The 20,781-nt window shown below is 35.9% G+C and overlaps 1 protein-coding gene across 1 annotated transcript in view; it reads right to left on the reverse strand.

The window, feature by feature from the left end:
* The window catches only part of LOC127411671 (terminal nucleotidyltransferase 4B-like), a 43,785-nt gene extending 27,054 nt beyond the window's left edge, over positions 1 to 16,731 (reverse strand). The window contains exon 1 of the mRNA XM_051647388.1: positions 15,968 to 16,731. Within this exon, the coding sequence (XP_051503348.1) occupies positions 15,968 to 16,431 (464 nt within the window). The 5' untranslated portion in view covers positions 16,432 to 16,731. The remainder of the gene's footprint in view (positions 1 to 15,967) is intronic.
* Between the last annotated feature and the right edge of the window lie 4,050 nt (positions 16,732 to 20,781).

Here is a 20,781-nt window from a genome sequence, read left to right on the forward strand (position 1 = left end):
TTTTTGAAGACATCCTCAATATGCAACATTTTTCACAAGTGCCTAAAACTTTTGCACAGTACTGTATATAGCGATACTTTTTCTCATGATATTGTATAGATACTTTAGATCAGTGTTTCCTGCACCGCTATTCAGCAGCTGTGCTCTGCCACTACTGAATCTCCATCGCCATGGCAAAAGAAGATCCCCAAGTTGTGAGCTTGCAGACTGAATTGAATGTGATGAGATAAAATTAGTGTGTGCCGTGAAATAATGCAAAAACAACAATTCTTTCTATTGCATTGTGTAGGGCTGAACAATCCTTCTGATCTATACTCGGTGACCTTATGTGAATATTAAACTGCAAAGGGCTGTGATGTAATCTGATCAAACAGTCTGTATGTGATGCTCATGTGGAGCTTAGTTCTGAGCACATGTGAGGTGGTTCTGTACCATTCCACGAATTTCATACTGTGCACAAAATAACAGATGTGTCACGTTTGTTTCGGTTTGGTAACATGCGCCGATTTATTTACAACGCCCCAAATTCACTTACATTGTTCACTACAAGTTCCTATACAAATCTTATACAACCCTATGACACCAGGTTTTTGTAGACAGAAGTTGAGATAAGATCATCTCGAGGGTTTAACCAGATCCCATAGCACTGCCACGTTTATTAAATTATTAGAGAAATATTAATTGGGTATAATAATAGTATTAATATGGCCTAATATATCTGTAATTTCTTAATGTAGTTATAATAACCAGTATTATTTTATAATTATTATTATTATCAGAGCCTGAAATTTGGTGCGGGATAGCGGGTATTGTGCACAAATTTAATCAATCCCGCATGTTCCACGTTCATAACATGGGGAATTTCCGCATTAATTTATTCATTTTAACATGTAGCTGAGAACTGGTAAACCAATACATACAGAAGAACAAATTAAATCAATAATCTTGTCTTTGTATCAAACTGTAATTCCACAATCTGGACGAATAATTCAGCTCTTCTGCATCTTTCTCTCGTGCAGCTTTTGGCAGCTCATTAAACGCATGTTGAGTTTAATGTGAGCGTGCGCATTGATGAAGCGCATATTATCTTAACCTACAATGTTAAAGATCTATAAACCGGTTCATGCGACATGAGAATGCCATTGTACCGCCTCTTTTTTGTTAAAACTATCGCTCGTTTATAATCAACAAAGCAGTCAACACTGCAAGCGCGTGACGTGGGCGATTTAGTATTGCCGGTATTCATATCGTGGTGCTCCATAATAAAAATACAGCACAAAGAAAGGCAGAAATAGTGCAATAAATAACTGAATAAATAAATGCCTTGTATGCAACCAGAATTGCTCAGCTGCAGGGTGAAGAGAAACATTTAAACAGCTATTAGGCCTTATCTCTCATCTCTCTAGAGCTGTTTTAATAAATATGAAATGTACATAAACAATAATAATATAGTAATATTAATAATACAGACTACATAAGAAAATATTATCAATCTATATTTAATATACATATACAAGCAAGGTTCTCTCTAGATTTAATTTGTTAAAAAAAATTATTCATTTTGTCAACATTAAGCTGACATTTTTAATATAACTGTTGAGTACTGACTTGTACCCTTAAAGTGATAGTTCACACAAAAATGACATTTCGGTCATCACTTACTCACCTTTGTGTTGTTGCAAACCTGTATGACCTTTTTTCTTCCATGGAACTTAAAAGGAGATGTTAGGGAGAATGTTAGTTTCAGTCACCATTCACTTTTATTGTATGTAAAGTAAGATGCAGGTACAGTGAATGGTGAATGAGACATACTGCCAAACATCTCCTTTGGTGTTCTATGGAAGAGGCAAATTAATGCAGACTAGGGCCGAAACGATTAGTCGACGTTATCGACAATAAAACATTTTGACAACAATTTTCATGTCGAATAGTCGTTTGATCTCATTTAACTAACATGAGATCACATTAAACTCTAATGATGATGCATGAAAGCAGCACTGCAGTTCACATCTGACTGAGGAGAGGAAGAATTACACAGCTCACAGTCCAGATGCACTCTAAACTTTCCAAACAGCTTCAGGTGATGTAGATCGCAAAGTACGAGGGAATTATAATGCAAAAATACAAAATCAGTAAATACAGAAGCACTCTTGTTGTGGAATAAATGGAGCTGGAGCTCTTTAAAGGAAACACCCTGGTTGTTACATCTTTAATGCAGTTATATTTAATGCATTATAGATTTTTTAAAGTTCAAATAATATGGAAGCAGATCATGTAAATAACTACAAACTCCGAAACTGGCATTTCTCTGTGCGGTCAGCACCTCTTCTGTGAGTTGCGCGAATGTCCCGATTTAAGGGGGAGAGATACACACTCTGATGCGGGGACGCTCATCCCTCGAGCGTGCACGCTTATTGCAGCAAGATTATAACAATTTACTGATCCATTATATATGTGTCACTGTGCATTTCTTATTGTGAAGAAAATTGGCAATACACAGCTTTATTAATAAGAGAGAGTTTTTTTTTTTTTTTTTTTTTAGTTAAAGATGGATCGAAGTGAACAGAAAGGTGAGAGAGGTAGTCTTCCCCACATTAGACACTGCAACAAAATATGTTTTTGATTTGTTTTTGATTTTTTTTGCCTTGTTTTCCAAAAATAATATCTAAAACTCCTTTAAAACAACGTACATTTACTTTAGCAGCTATACTGCAGAATAAAAAATTGTTATCTGAGAATGTTGAATATAATATTAAAAATACAAATATTTTAAAATATCTAAAAATCCTTTAAAAAAAAGATGCATTCACCTGAGAAGCAGCATATAAGATATTTAGACTTGCTTTTAGAGAACAGATTATTATATAAGACACTTCTATACAAAATACACTTATATTTAAGATACATGCTCTTAAAGCAAGTCTAAATATCTTATATGTTGCTTCTCAAGTAAATGTATCTTGTTTTAAGGATTTTTAGACAATTTAAAATGGAAAACAAGACAAAAACATTTGATAACAATAGAATTCTTTACTTAAACTTTTTAAAAAAAGTATTTTTTCCTTTAATTCAGTGAATGTCATTTAGAGGTATTTTTAAAAGATGATTTTGTCCTTTTTATTGTTAATAAACAGGTTTAATACAACCTTTTATGTCAGGGCACAAGCTGAATAATCGATTAAGAGCTAATAATTAATCGGTGCAATAATCGCTGAATAGTCGAATAATCATTATAATACTCGTTAGATTAATCAGTTATCAAAATAATCATTAGATGCAGCCCTACTGAATAGGCAGCAATACAGATGCCTCTTGCTTTCCGATGCAGCCATGTGCATTTATGCCTAACATCAGGTTAGGAGTTCAGTCCCAGGCTGCAGAGGACATTTTTCACTGATCAACTTGATTGGCTGTAATTGGACTATGTTGAACAGTACATAGATTCAGAATTGATGAAGCTAATTTCTGATTTTTCAAATGATACAGCTCTGGCTACCACTGGCTACTACTTGTTTGTTTTGCAATGCAGTGAGGGAGCATTAAGATAGCTTGGTATTAATTAATGTCTAAGGACATACATTTTTAGGCAAGCTATTTGCTGTTCTAAGTAATTGCTTTATATGCATAGTAATCAGTAGGGCTAGGTATCGCCTGGCACCTCACGATACGATGCATATTGCAATACACAAATCACGATTCAATATATTGCGATACATCACAATATAAAAATTTGATTAGAATATGAATCAATTCCAATTCATTTGTGTATAATTCAGTTATATACCAGGGCTCCAGACTAAAATGACTTAAGAGCCATTGGCTCCTCAACTGAAACATTAAGGAGCCAAATGACTGTTTTTAGTCACCAAATCACAGAATTGCTCGATTTAGATTGCTGTTCAGAAAGAAGATAGAAAGCAGAGAAAAGGAATTCAGCTGGTAACCCATTAATCGGAGGTTTAATAAACAGTATACAGTATATAGTTGAGAAGATAACTTTGCATTCCTTTTGTCTCATAAATGTTCACACCCCTTTCATAATTTATACAAATATATATATATATTTATTTTATTTAGTACTGCTCTTTAGAATCTACATTACAGATATTTATATAAAGTATAGTATGCATATTGTAGTGTGTTTGCTTCCTGAGCATCAATGAATGTTTGCACCTTGTGTAATAGTTGTGTACAAGTCCCTTAAGTGTGAAAAGCTGGATTATACATACATACATATACATATACATATACATATATATATATATATATATATATATATCTAAAGTGCCAACTTTGTTGTTTGTTTACATGATATGAATACACAAATAGTTATAATATAATATAAATATCAATACATGGATCTAAAGCAGTGTTTCCTACAGAATTCAGCTCTTGCAGCCAATGTGCTTTGCGGGGGTGAATACAATTTGTAATACTAAAACATCTGAAATTTTACAACAATCTCACCTAAATATCATGCAGGGGCTATTTTTCTCACTGCTTACCTCTATTTTTAATCAGATTGAATTTTTTATGATTTTTTTAAAAAATTTTATACAAGTATACAGTCTACATTTCGGCCCTTCTCTTCAGTCATCAGCAAGATGTAATGTAATGTGTTGACTTACATAATGTTCTTGTTCTTGGCAGATACCTTTAACAAATACTTTAACAGGTAGTTAGAGGGCAGTTCACCCAAAAATGAAACTTCTGTCATTATTCACCCTCAAGTCTTCATTAGGGCTGCAACTAATGATTATTTTGATAATCGATTAATCTAACGAGTATTATAACGATTATTCGACTATTCAGCGATTATTGCACCGATTAATCATTAGCTCTTAATCGATTATTCAGCTTGTGCCCTGACATAAAAGGTTGTATTAAACGTGCTTACTAACAATAAAAAGGACAAAATCATCTTTTAAAAATACCTCTAAATGACATTCACTAAATTAATGGAAAAAATACTTTTTTTAAAAAGTTTAAGTAAAGAATTCTATTGTTATCAAATGTTTTTGTCTTGTTTTCCATTTTAAATTGTCTAAAAATCCTTAAAACAAGATACATTTACTTGAGAAGCAACATATAAGATATTTAGACTTGCTTTAAGAGCATGTATCTTAAATATAAGTGTATTTTGTATACAAGTTTATTTTTTTCACTTGGTTAGACTTCTGCGAGTGCAAAATATACTTATATTTAAGATCTATTCTCTAAAACAAGTCTAAATATCTTATATGCTGCTTCTCAGGTGAATGCATCTTTTTTTAAAGGATTTTTAGATAGATATTATGTTATATATTAAAATGTTTGTATTTTTAATATTATATTCAACATTCTCAGATAACAATTTTTTCTTCTGCAGTATAGTTCTAGAGAAAATGTATGTTGTTTTAAAGGAGTTTTAAATATTTATACTGAAAACCAAGCCAAAACAAAAACAAATCAAAAACATATTTTGTTGCAGTGTATAATGGGGCGAAGACTACCCTCTCTCACCTTTCTCACAAAACAAAAAAAAAAAAACTCTCTCTTATTAATAAAGCTCCGTATTGGCAATTTTCTTCACAATAAGAAATGCACAGTGACACATATATAATGGATCAGTAAATTGTTATAATCTAGCTGCAGCAAGTGCGCGCTCGAGGGATGAGCGTCCCCGCGTCAGAGTGTGTATCTCTCCCCCTTAAATCGGGACATTCGCGCAACTCACAGAAGAGGTGCTGACCGCACAGAGAAATGCCAGTTTCGGAGTTTGTAGTTATTTACATGATCTGCTTCCATATTATTTGAACTTTAAAAAATCTATAATGCATTAAATATAACTGCATTAAAGATGTAACAACCAGGGTGTTTCCTTTAAAGAGCTCCGGCTCCGCTTATTCCACAACAAGAGTGCTTCTGTATTTACTGATTTTGTATTTTTGCATTATAATTCACTTGTACTTTGCGATCTACATCACCTGAAGCTGTTTGGAAAGTTTAGAGTGCATCTGGACTGTGAGCTGTGTAATTCTTCCTCTCCTCAGTCAGATGTGAACTGCAGTGCTGCTTTCACGCATCATCATTAGAGTTTAATGTGATCTCATCTCACAAAGATTTTTGTCAATAATATTTTATTGTCAATGTTGTCGATAACGTCGACTAATCGTTTCAGCCCTAGTTCACAGCATCCATCATTTTATATTAATGCAACTATTTTTTTTTAAGGCAAAAAAACTCCTGAAAAAATATTATCCACATCACTTCACAAATAAACCTGTGGATTATGCATAATAACAGGAACATTGATCACAGCAGATGATTTGACATCCGACAGTGAACAAGTGTCACTTTGATGGCTGCAGCAGCAGTGCATTAAAGGACTAAACGTAAAGAATTAAAAAGAGACAAAAGTTTGTGTGGAACTCAAATATAGCTTCCTATATCTATCTATAATTTTATTAGCATATTAAGCTAAATGTTTTTTTTTTTATTATTATTATTAAAAATCAATTTTTCATCATTCCATCAAACTATATAAAAGTATGCATTTCACATCTAAGGAAAAAATTCTTAAACTAAAAGTAAGGAACTGAACGAGAGAAAACAAAGATGTAATATGAGGAATGATATGAGGAAAGATGGTTTAAATTACTTCTTGATCTCACTATTTTTCTACTTTAGCAATACTGTTACAAGCCAGAAAAACAGAAAGGAGTAGTAGCATCCAAACCAAGCCTGTTAAAAAATAAACAAGTTTATCGGTTCAGAAATCTGTAGCCAATCTAGAGAGTGCTCATTCCCACTAGACTTCAGTAACTCCCTGCAGGCCTGTTTTACAGTTCCAGAAGCACATTTGACCTCATTGTTGTCCATCTTGGCTGTGGGAAACAGGTTACACACTGGGAGTCTGAGTTTCGTTTCACAGAATAAGCAGTTCAGATCAGTTTCAATTCTCCAGAGCAGCCTGACGTGTCCTCCAATCATACATCAGCAACGTGCAGTTTACTCCCAGTGCCAGCCAATCAGTGAGCAGACTCTGTCACTAGGAAACCCTTCACTGTGAGACCATGTAACACAAAACAATGTTTACAGCTGCTATGGGTTGCCTGACTCATAGTACACCAAACACACACACTTAAATGTTGAGGTCACAATCTTCTGATTTACTTATTGTGGAAATACTTCAAGACAAAATGTGTGCTTTGTTGTCATTGCTTCAAATGTCCTTAATTGTTTAACAAACACTGAATAGTGCCAATTAAAAATTTAGATACAGTACTTCACCACGACAAAGTTATACCCATATGTGCTGTTACTGTGGAGAATGCTGCTTTCTGTATACGGGATAAAGAGAACACAACTTATTCAGTGCATGTAAACCGGAACGCTGCTTTCTCGTAATAAGCCTCTTTCTGGTATTCATGTAAACATAGTCATTGTGCGCGCTTGTGAGTGTAAATGATTCTTGGTGACAAAACCAATACACTTGTTGTCAGTCATGTCAATAAGACTGTCATCTCTATTTTGGTGTTGGCTGTTGTTATTATTAGTCTTTACAGCTGGATGTCATCTACAGAGAACCAGACCAAAACAACCCATTAGGCCAAGACCCAAAACACACCTTTCATTCAGATGCTTTCATATTTCAATACCGTCGCATAACCATTTCAAGAAGTTGCTGCATCCTCTAACCCCACCTAGATGTTATGACTAAGATCAAGCTGCAAGACAAGCATTATTGTACTCTGAGTATACTGACCACCCATTTTGCTTAAAGAAACGGCTAGATGAGCTAGCACGTGAGCAGCACCGAAGCAGGACAACTTTAGCTGCAAACAACGCTTGTGCTTTTACACCAGCAGCAGAAACTGTGGAGCTTTCCATAGTAAATTAAGTTATAAAATGATTATCAGGAGTGGGTTATTGATATAATTTTATTTACATTATACTGGTGTAAACTAATGTGCTCTTGTAGAATTCTTTCATGTAGTGACAGCCAACACAACAAGCTCCACTCATTTCAAACATCATCATTCAGTGAATTATGGATTCCATGTTAAATGTTTTAATTAAATGTTATGATCAAATTGTGTTTAATCAAATACATACTGTAAATGAAAATATAATACTTTATTATATATATATATATATATATATATATATATATATATATATATATACACACACACACATTTTTTTTAAATTATTATTATATTGGGTGAAAAAAAAAAAAAAAGATGCACAACAGAGCTTTTGTGTATTAATGAAAACATTAACTGAAAACAATCTGATTACTTGCGGCAAAAGGCTGCCATGGCTGAATCACAACAAGCTGATATTCAGTACACTTGATTATGTGATATTGCTTACAGATAATAATCTAATAATATAACCATTTAATATTATATTATTGTTACTGTGAGTATTATTGCGACTGCTTCGAATATTACACTTTGAAAGTCATAATGTCTTCAATTTCACGCAATCAGTTGAACAGAGCTCTCATTTCAGCGGGACTTTTATTTTGAAAGATCTTTGAAGTTCTTCCTTTTTGTGAAGAGTTCATTATATCAAGCTTCCCGCGACTCACAGGCTGAAATCTCTGAGCTGCAATGGAGAAAGAGTTCATTATAGAGTTCACAGCCATTTATACACTCAACACACTGATCTGTGGGTCTGCAGATGGATACTATTGGACACATTGAATGAAAATCAAGCATTAGTAGTGTGTGTTGCATTTGTGTGTGTGACTGTGTGTGTGTGTGTGTGTGTGTGTGTGTGTGTGAAGGAGATGACAGAACAGAGAGGCGCCTCTTATTCATACTGTGGCGTGCAGTGCATGTGACTGTATATTATTTCATTAAATGACATCCTTCTGCTGTTTAATGTTCACACTTGGCCACATAGAGGCTTTTTTTACAATTATTTTCAAATGGTCTTTGATTTCATCTCAAAACTCTCACATTACATTACATTTTGCTAATGGCAGCACACTTTAATATGGTACTGAAACTAACTTACAAGATGATATCGTACCATTTTAAATTTTTTGGTATCGTGATATTTCGTTAGTTCCGGTATACCATGCAACCCTATTGTACAGTATATATGGTTATTGCTGTTAAGCCTGTAGACCTGCTTTCTATCTAATAGCATCTAACAGGCAGTTTTATTTTGTTTATACTCAAAAACTGACCAATTTTGGCTTGAGAGCTAAATAGGGATATCTTGTGTGAAACATACAGATGGTCAACAGGTTCTTCGATGAAGGTGCCAAACATTGCCTTGTTTTGACTGCCATCCATGTTGAACTCTGCGTCAAATATGCATTATTTAGATGCACCCAGCTACATAAGTTTAAAGGGCAACCACCAAACTTTGACCCAACCCAGGAAAATCCTTGATGCATGCAATGCTGCAAAGCAAAATCAAGAGTTCAATTTCTTGTAGCTAGGCACAGCATGACCTGCTGTCAGTCATACATTTGAACTCAGTCTGCGGCAAGCATACTGAAGCATTTTATGCAGCCTCAATGATCACCAAAGCATGACAAACAAACTAAACCCTTTAATTAACAATCATTGTGATAATTCATTTTCAATCTGTGCTAACCGTTTAGTTCATATCACATTTTAGATTTTAAAGGAATGTTCTGGGTTCAATACAAGTTAAGCTAAAATCGACAGCATATATAGCATAATGTTGACTACAACAAAATATAATTTTTGAGGGTTTAAAGGCAGAAATGTGAAGCTTATAATTTTATAAAAGCACTTACATTAATTTTTCTTTTCAAACTCGTGTATTATTTGAGCTGTAAAGTTGTTTAAATCACTGCTTTTATGGTTGGTTTAAGGTTTACGGTACTACGTCAACATGGTAACGAAGTTGTAAAATTGGCTATAACTTTACACAGGTTAGTAAGTGATTTTATCACACTAAAATCATGTTAACATGCATATTGTTTACGTCTTGAGGCTATACTTTTGAAACAGTGAGTATTTAAATGTTTATGGATTGGCACCCATTCACTTCCATTGTAAATCTTAATTTTTTTTTGTGGTAATCATCATTATGCCACAAATGCTGTCGATCGAGCTTAAATTTGTACTAAACCCAGAATATTCCTTTAACTCTAGATCTGGTGCACAAAAAAATGCTTATGCTTAGTTTTTCCTTTAGTCACAAAAGCCTGTTTTAACCAATAATGTTTAAACTGCAACATTAGGCACAGAAGCAAAGAACTTTCCAAAATAAATAGTATCTGTAACATTCCTGAGGTATGGTGCATACTAATAGAAGTAACATCTTTTTTAATCAATGAAATTGTATGTAGATATGCTATCTGAACAACTTTAGGCCAATTCAACAGTTTAATTTGTGTTCCATTTCAACAACACTTGCCAAAACAGTTTATTTGCGACAAACTTGAGGTTAGTATGTCATAAATTTGCCAGGTGGTAGGTTTGTCAGAACGTTATGTCGCTTCCTAAGATAATGAGTGCTCTTTGATGTGATTCACATATCAGGGCTCCAGACTGCGACTAAAATGATCGCAAATGCGACCAAAAATAAATTATTGCGACAATAATTTAAAATTTAGTCGCCATTGGCGAGAGTCGGGATGTGTGTGTTCATATGCGGTTTCGTCAGATATAATCTTGTGAATTATTACATACATCTTTAGAGCGCCAGTGTGTCTCGCGCCGCTTTTCACCCTTTCTGTTGATAATATGAGCTCACAGCGCGAGCCATGATGTCCGATTCGTGAACAAATGACTCTTTTGAACCGGATCTTTATAATGAATACCCGACAAGAGTTCGTTTGAACTCAGCAGCTCAGGTTAGCAGTTTGAACTCAGACACTTTCTCAGCGAATAAGCCGTCAGTGAGTTCACAACTGGGAGTGCAGACATTTCAAAATAGTAGTCCCCTGTGTATTTCGGGCTTGCTTATAATTAAAAGTCCAATGTAATGTACCAAATCTTTTTTTTTTCCCTGCTTATTATTGATTGGGATTGGAGTAGCATAATAAACTGCATCTGAAAAATCATTCAATTTGTACTCTTGTAGTCTTTGTGTATTATATATATTATATGCATATAAATTTATTTTATATATTTTACATATTCATATATGTATATTATATATACACGTGTGTGTGTGTGTGTGTGTGTGTGTGTGTGTGTGTGTGTGTATATATATATATATATATATATATATATATATATATATATATATATACACACACACACACACACACACACACACACACACAGCTTTTGATACTTAGGACCACTGAGGGACTCATACTATATAATAATAAAAAAAGATTTTTTATCTCTTATATTTGTATAATTCTGAACTTATGAGACAAAAGGGGAATGCAAATTTGTGCACTCAACTATAATATATTAAACACCTGATTAATGAGCTATCAGCTGTCTTTTCTTTGGCTTTCTATCTTGTTTTTGAACAACAATCTAAATCGAGCAATTCTGTGATGTGGCAACTAAAACCTAAATGTTTCAGTTTAGGAGCCAATGGCTCCTTAGTCATTTCTTTTTTTTAGTCTGGAGTCCTGCATATAACTGTAGGTTATGCATGTTATTCTGTTTCTGGCAAGCTTTAGCATAATTTGTTTATGGAGTCTTTATCAACTATTTTGTGTGCACAAATATGTCTTTTCTTGTCTTATTTTTTTTGCCACGCTGTACATTCACATCAAGGGGGCTGTAGAAGATCAGCACTATGATCTGACAATATTAAGATGAACTGGAGATGGTTACGAAAAGTCAACCATATCTTGACTTTAAAATTTCAGAATGCAGATTCCAATGTTGATTCCACTGGTCTAAGAACAATCAAGAGTAACACCATTCTGACGGCACCAGTGCACAACAACACAAATGTTCATCTTGAAGGAACCATTTTTTTTTGTGAAAATGCCACCCAGGGAAGTGCCCCAGTGACGAGTTACTAAGTAAGGGTGTCTGGTATAGTCACACACCTTTGGCACATGACTCACAGCAAACTCTCACACACCCAAATACTGCTGCTAGCAAGAGGTTCAGTAAATTACAGAAAAACACACATTGAGAGACATATTCCAATTGTAGTACCTTAGAGACTGAGGGAAGTCTCATGTGATGGCACTGAGTGCTGGTATTTTATAACATCTAGCCCAACCAACCAACTTGCAAAGCCTCCCTTATGTTTTGTGGTAAAGGGTTACCTAATGACAGTGATCGATGAAAAGAGGCTTGAACTCTATTGCACAACACTGAGCTGTAATGGTGAAGGATGTAGCTAGAGGTAACCTTAATTTTATACTTTCACACACAATGTTTAAAAACCAAGCACTACAGTGATAATCTTTATGAGATGTATTAGTTTGCATTTCTTTCTAAGTTTCAATATGACAAAAACTTTCCAAAGTCATAAAGTTAGGACACCATCTGTTCCGCAATGCTTTCTGAATATGTTTTCAAGAGGAGACCCATGCAATGAAACCCCCTTAAAAGAAATTCAAAATACCCATTATGAAATATTCAGCACCAGAACATGTGAGCGTGGAGAGAGGATTTCCCCTCTCTTCTCTCACTGCAGCATAGCTGTCAGGCAGATGAAAGGGTCAGAACTCACTCTAAGAGAGCTCATTGGCTAAAACCACTGTGACATCACAGAGTTGGGGATCGTGTATCAGGCGCAAGGGGGGAGCATTTGCTTTGGGTAGAATGGGGCAGGAACATGCTCAACACGCAGAGAATATAAACACAGAAAATTCTCTACACACAATCAGACACACCCATAAATCTATCTGTCCCTCTTCTCTTGCATCCTAGCAGAAAAACGAACAACATGATTATAGTACTTCAAGTGGGAAATCAGCCTTCAACCAACACACACACAGAATATTTCTATGATGTAGGTTGGAAATTTTCTTTGCTGTAGGAAGCACACATCTGAATACATTTCATTTCAAATATGTTCTGCTTGCTGACAAAAAAAGTCTAAACCCACAATAAATGATCCCCCACAGAACAAAATTAAAATCTTTAAGGCATCTCAGACATACTCCCTGAATACAAAGCTGTTGTGTAAGCTGATCAGTACATAAATCTGTATATTTCACCACACATCCTTAAGTGGAAGGAATTCATTTATAAGAAGAACAGAAAACCGTAAAAGAGGCATACGGTGAGAAGGTCTGTAAGTTGAGGACTACAGTATTAGAGTAATCATAAAGGAATGCTCTTATGCAAACACTCTGCTAACATTACTATAAATGAGGATAAGGCTTGCCTGCTGTGTACTTTGCTCTGGGCTTCACAAGCTGCTACACGTCACAGAAGTAGGGCCATCTGCACTTCCAAAAAACCTACCAAACCACCACCCCACCCACTACAGAATTCTGATTGGCACTACATCCACACACTTCGTTTCAACTGGTATCACATATAGTTTAACAACAGATCATATGGAGGACATCAACTACATTTAATAAAATTGAACCATTTTGGTCAGAGATAAGTCTCCAGTTAAAAACAAATGTATTTTATTCTTAACTAAGCACAATTTGCAGTACAGTTTGCAGTACAAGAAAAAAAATATAGGGCCTAATATCAGACACAAAAATTGGTTATAATTAGCTATCATAGTGAAGTCAATAAAAACCTGGAAAAAGTGTATGTCAGCATGACTTGATCATTGAATACACAAGGTAACCTGAGAGTGAAGTGCATGGTGTAGCAGGTTACTGACTAACTGAATGACTGGGAATTATTAATTGGGGAGGTACCAGTGGTACAGCAACCATGTGTCATGCATAATGTAGAATATTTCACACAGTACTGGAGGTTTTCATCTGGGAAAAGTCTCACTGAAATAATCCAGTATTGAGACGTGTAATAGTACATAATGGCAATAACTTACAGCATTGCACTTGCACTTCCATTTTGAAATAGACTATTAATATGATTTAGATTTTACATACGGGGTTCAAAAATAAAGATGGCCCACTGGATAGGGGCCAGTGTGAGTGAGTTTCGGGCCATTTGACGAAACTGTCACTTTCCCAACTGGGCCACTGTTTCGTTGTTACTGCATTTAACATTGGTTGATATTGTACTTTTTTCTTTTTTTTTTTTTGTAATTTGATTTTTAGTCCTCAAAAAATTTGTGAAGAAAACTTAACATTTCATTAAAAAAATATGCATATTTTTCTGACACATTAGAAAATAAAATTACAAAAATGTAATGGTGGAGCTGGTGAAAAGGTTTGCAGTGCAAGTAAAAATGTAATTGTTTCCTTGGTCAAAAGTAACATATGGGGGCAATTAAATCATTTTTATTAAGAATTCATAGAGGTTTTAGCTCTTTTGTAGAATAATTTATGTTGTTTTGTTGCAAATAGTTGTTTTGTGTGATGTCACCATTAGAGTGATCTGTGTCCCCTTTGGTCCCCAGTTTGACCCTTATCTCCGTTCTCCTTGTGCATGTGCAACTGAAGTACAGGTGTCTATGCATTTCTGCGGAAAACAGTTTATTTAATGACTGACCTAGAATCAGTTATAATGTTCTTTAAGCTGTGTTTTTGTATGACCTTAATATGAGTCCATTAAATTCAAATTATTAAGTAAAAACCACAACATGTAAATAGCAAATCGTAGTTAAGTCTACTTGCATCGAGTTACCTTAACTTAAACAGTTAAGTTAATTCTACATGACCACCAAGTTAAACGAATATTCTGTTCAATACAAGTTAAGCTCAACTGACAGAATTTGTTGCATAACATTGATTACCACAAAAATTAATTTTGACTTGCCCCTTTTCTTTAAAAAAATTAATAATAAATAAAAACAATCTGTAAGTGCCTCACTGGAACCCAATGGAAGTGAAATGTTCTGTAAACGTTAAAATACTCACTGTTTCAAAAGTATAGACACAAGACATAAACAATATGTGTGTTAAGTTACATGATTTTATTGTGATAAAATCACTTACTAAACTTTTCTGTGTAAAGTTATAGCCAATTTTACAACTTTGTTGCTATGACGATGTAATGTCAACAAACCCTAAAATGAATAAAAATGGGAATTTTAAAACTTTATAGCTCAAATAATACATGAGTTTTAACAGAAGAATTCATTAAAGTGCTTTTATAAAATTATAAGCTTTATATTTCCACCTTTAAACCTCCAAAAAGTTGGCCCCATTCACTTCCATTGTAAGTACTTCTCTGTAGCCTCGATTTTTGCCTCTTTTTTTATGTGTATTTTTTATTTTTGGAGACGTCATTACTCAATTGAATTGTGGGGACGAGTTTGCGCAATCAATTGAGTAAAGTCAACTTATTAGGACTTTCAGTGTAGTGTAAAACCACAATGTTTGGTTTATTTTTTTTATTGATGACAGTGGCGGCTGACACGAAGTTACCAAAGTTGCAATACTGTGGTGTCTATGGTATTTTGATGGAAACTGATCACCAGGGTACATTTATGCAAGGGTTTTGAGCTGTATGGCCAAACTGGGTGATACTTGAGGGGTTTGTGACACAACATCAAGCAGTAGGGAAGACTAGCAGGAATTTCCGAGAGTTTGTGCTGCTGGTGGTTTTGGGATTCATTTAAATGGAAGCATTGCGAGGATACTCTAGACACGCCAAATATGGTGAAGAAACGCCTTGGACGTCAAACCACTGGTAAACTTGCGAGTTCCTGACAGTTATTTTACTTAATGGATGGTTACATATTCTTTGTATTCAGCTCATTAAATGTTAGAGAGAAAATACTAAATTGATGAGGCTGAAGATCAAATTCAGCGTGTCTGCTCACTAACCACAGCTTTTCAAACAACACTCATTTAACATGTGGGCCAACTGAACCATAACCTTTGTTACGAGCACACAACTGGGCCCTGCATGGCTCTGAGGTTATCAAACACACCCACACATGTCAAACTCTTTTCTGGACTCACCCTACGATGCCATCGGAGTAGTTTCTGCTCTTCCACGGCGTGCCCGTAAAGATCTCCTGTGAGCCCGCTGTTGGCAGCAGACTCCTGTTAAAGCCGTAGGTACTCGCCTTGTTGTCTCTTTTCCTCTTGTGTGGGTACCCTCTGCCTACTCCTGCGACCCCAGTGACACCCAGTTGCCCGCCTCCGCCAAGACCCTTGCCCACCCGGCTGCTGTTATTGTTGTTAAGGGTCTCGAGCGGGATGAAGTCGTGCTGTTCGGCGACCTCAGTGTCGGGTTTGGATCCAGACATCCCCTGATGGTCCTTGGGCTCGCTGCTGCTGTTTGTCAGTTTGGCGTTGGCTGTGTTGCAGTTGTTGTTAAAGTAGAGGTTTCCCAGCGTCTGTGTCGTTTCCCAGATGTGCATCCACAGGTTGTTGGCGGGTCCGCGCTGTTCTGGCTGAAACCAGGCGATTCTTGGATCCATCAAACGCGGAGCTGCTGCAGGCACGCTGGCCCCGAGAACAGAGCCAGGCTCGGTTTGAGCTGAGGGACACACGCGCTCTGTTCGCCCTGTACGGCTACTAAAATATCCGCACGAGACTGTGCGGGTCCATCGACGCCTCTCGCGACAGACAAACAGCGGTGTCAGCAAAGAAAACAGTACGTAAAAAAGATGTTCTGTTAAAATAAAAAGCAACCGTCAAACTTGAGGGCTCACGGAATGTAAAAACGTTCCTGTCGTCTGTGCCAGTGCCTCTGACCCGTTTCGCAGATCGTGTGTCTCTCAATGGCGGACAGCAAACGGCGCATGCTCGGGCTGGCGGGAGCGCGCAGCAGCGGGAGCACGCGGACAGCGAGTGTCGTTACGCAAGAGCGGACGTTACTGTTTCCGTTACGTAACAACAGCGTGTTTGAGAGATAATAGTAATTTGAACACATGCAATATAAGCCTTACGCGTGTCAAATTAAAGACCTACAGTGTGAAAGGAGGCTGTATTCTAATGAGATTTTACTATTGTGTAGTAAACGGGCGGATTATGACTTCCAAGGGCTTCAGAGACAATTATCTTTTAGGGCCCCCCATCTATCTAAAGAATTTAATCTACCAGACTAATATTACTTTTATTACACTGATAAAATAGTTAACTAAACAATGAATACTATAGGCTAATGCAAAATAAACAAAGCGTATAAAACAGACATCAACATCTTAACGAATAAGCTATCATCTGCAAGTAGCCCTTACACTTACACATTAAAATATACAATATGGATAGTTAAAATAATATTAAAAAATCGCATGCATTACCAAAAGAACCGCAGGCCAACCTCAAGCAAGCAAACACAATCCAAGAAAACATTAAACACACTCTGTAGGCCCAGATTGTTATCTAATTAGCAAAGCCAGCATAAAAGGTTGCCTAAACCATTTCTTACCTTATCTTTTTATTGCCTGCTTACTTGCAATGTCGTCCACTACTTCATTAAAGTAAGAAGATTTTTGAGAATGGCCATAGGCAACAAAGTGTCAAGGTCACATTTTCTTTCTCAGTTTAAATCGGGACAGTTTGGTGAATGAGCGTTCAAACTTCTAAATGTTCAAAGATGAGATCCACACAACCCGTTTTCATTGTATAATGTCCCTTTTAATACGCTTTTATGCAATCTTGCATTCTGAAATATTTTAACTTTATCAGACACTTTAAATATTGAAGAATTTTACAAATATGCTCCTATAGCATCTATGCATTGGTTTGGTAAACCCGTGCAAAGCCCTGCTACATAAACCTAATGTTAACCTAGTAAAAGTATTTGGTGGTTCATATTCGGACATAAGACTCACTGTACTTTTTTCATAGTACAAGCACTTAAATGTTAGATGTGGAATTCTATTTTAAGTTGCAATCTTGTGAATATTTTGGGCTAAAAATATGTAGCTTACATGAAATTTCAAACAGTGACATCTCGTATCATTATAATATACAGGTACATGCAATTTCGTCATAGTAATTAGTAGAATGTAGAATTTGCTTAGTTTTTAAAACCTAAATTGTGATTAAAATTAACTCCAATGTGTCTGAGGGTTGCAATTTTGATGTACACGTTGGAAAATCTTGATTATAAATATCCCTAATTTGAAAATAACCACTAAGATTATACTGTTATATTTGTCAAAATAAAAAAATACCATTCAAATTCTCTCAAATATACAGACTACTTTACTGGCTATTTTGATGGTGGCTCTTTTGCATATTAGTCCAACCAACTGCATTATACCAGAGACTATTTAGCAGAGACGGGCCACTTCTATTAAAATGAACGGGAGATATTGGAAAGCCCAACAAATGTTTAAAGGAAGTTCCGCCTTACAGGTAACAGAGCCAAACACCTTTTAGACACAGACATCACCTGTCAATCAGTTTTAGAACACACATGTGCATTAGCTGTACAAGCTGGAAAAATTTAGTTTTTTTTTAGTGTAATCTGAGGTAAAGCACAATTTATGATTCCAATGTTGTAAGATTTTACTGCTTATTTGAAAATATGTTCTATGATCATAATTTTGACTAACCATTTTTTCAGTGTTTCCCCATTCAAGTAGATAGGAGCTGCACTTTCATGACTGGAAATAGCCTCCGAGAGCTTTCCAGAGATGTCCGCCAGTACACTGACTTGCTAGAAAGGCTTTGATAATATTAACTCCTTTCACTTTTCAAGCTACATCCACCAAACTTAGGCAGTTCACTACTGACTCACACTGTTATAACTTTTTAACTCATCAGAATCACGGGGTGCTTTCTTCTCAGAATTGATCATCCATATACTCTAAATTCACTTTAAAGACATTTACATTCTGTGTAAGAACTTCTGAGGGCTGAAATGTTTGTGGCTCAAACATAGCAGTCATTTTATTGGAAATTCTGTTTAAAGTTACTCTACAGCTTGGCTACCATTATCATTCTCCCATCTATTGCCCTGTGAAGACATCATGTATGCCTTTCAAAGTGGCCACAAATCCCCTAGTCTACATTACAGTGATGGAATGTTCAAATGAGCTAAGAGTTTAAGAATGTTTGTGATTTCAAACTTCAACTGTCAAAAAGCACACACAAGCCCTTTAATCTGCTTTAAGATGTCCTCTCATCTTTCTTTCTGACTGTAAGACCTGTAAAAATGTTCAAACTTTCAAATATTCTACTTTCACACAAGACTTTGTTTAGCCAACATTATAGTTTTTCTTGACAAACTTCACCTATCTAAACTAGTTTAATCAATTTCTTTTGTACAGCACACTTTTGCTTGTGAAAATAAAATATAAATATCTTATTTTTCCCAAACACCTAGAGCCCAAAGTATACTTTGGTCAGACGTGAACGCTAGGCGTCTGCATACAGGATGTGTGCGGCCCGATTTTTCTAACCACATACTCGGAACGCGCAGTATGGGTGTGCGCCTGGAATTATTTGCACTAATTACTGGGTCCACAAGGTGGCAAAACAGTTGAGCCGGTGCTGTCACAAAGAAGTGCTAGAAGAAAATGTCATTGCCACTAAACAACAGGAGACGAATGTAGAAACAACACCAGTGTATGTGCATGTGTGTGAGGAAGTCTGGAGAAACCTGTATTTATATAACTTGAGCCTGAAGGAATATAAAGACATCTTATGGATCTGAACTCCTGAAGATAAATAGTCCAGTCTCTTATAGTTGTAGTGTGCATGCGCCAACCACCTGTGTATGCGTGCAGTCAAATGACGTATACTTTGAAAGGCTAGCATTTGACTGTACGTAGCCGCTAAGCATTTGCGTCAAAACTGAAGTATATTTTGGGCTTTAGTCAAGTATTTTTTGAATAATAAATAGTATAATAAACTTTTTTTGTTCGACAGCACCTTTCATAAAAAGGACCCACTTTATATTAGGTGTCTTTAACTACTTAGTATTTATGTACGTGTTGTTGCATTGTACTTACATTTAAAGTACCTGCATTAAATTAAATCTGTATTTAAACTGTTAACCTTACCACTAATCCTAAACCTACCTGTACCTCAACCTCAGCGGCAGAAAATGTGAATTTGGTGAGAATTTTGCACAAAAAAAATTGTTGATGAACCACAAGACCTTGCAGCCCAGGGCCTCTGCGGGCCCCTGGTAGTCAAGGGCCCCTAGGCACTGGCCCTGGTCCATAATTCACCTATGGTTGTAAACTGATTCTTTTGTAATGCACTTATAGAAATAAGATAATTGGTAACAGGATAGCAGCTCCGCAAACAGCAGGAGTATACAACAGTATGATTACTATGGGTCACTGAGGGTCGGATTGGCCATCGAGAGAGTCTGGACTTTTCCTGGTGGGGCGGTGGGCCACTAGCAAGCTGATGCACTTTGGCAAATTAAACAAATAAATATCTTTTAAAATATGATATAAATGCAATCTAATATATTTAATGTTGAAAATGAAAAATGCCCCCCATAATGCTTCATTCCTGAATGTCCCCCCCCCCGCCCCTCATTATTTGTACCATGATCAAAGAAAGGAAAGCAGGGTCAGTTTGTGGAAACCAGGGTAAATGCTTCACGCTGCAACCCCCCAATGTTCAAGCCTAATCTACACCCTTGTCTGAAACTATCACATTTATTTTGTCATTTTCAGTTTTTTTCTTTTAGATTATTTAATCAAAAGTTTTTTAATAACAGTCCAATAAGTGAAAGGATAGTATTTGGGGTAAACAAGTCCCCCTGTTGCAGGGGATTAAAGGCCCCAATATAACACATTGTTTTTATTGAGTGGGGCAAATAGATTTATGAAAATTTTTCAAAGTGGGCTCAACTT

Source organism: Myxocyprinus asiaticus, chromosome 2 (assembly GCF_019703515.2).
Source record: "Myxocyprinus asiaticus isolate MX2 ecotype Aquarium Trade chromosome 2, UBuf_Myxa_2, whole genome shotgun sequence".
NCBI lineage: Eukaryota > Metazoa > Chordata > Actinopteri > Cypriniformes > Catostomidae > Myxocyprinus > Myxocyprinus asiaticus.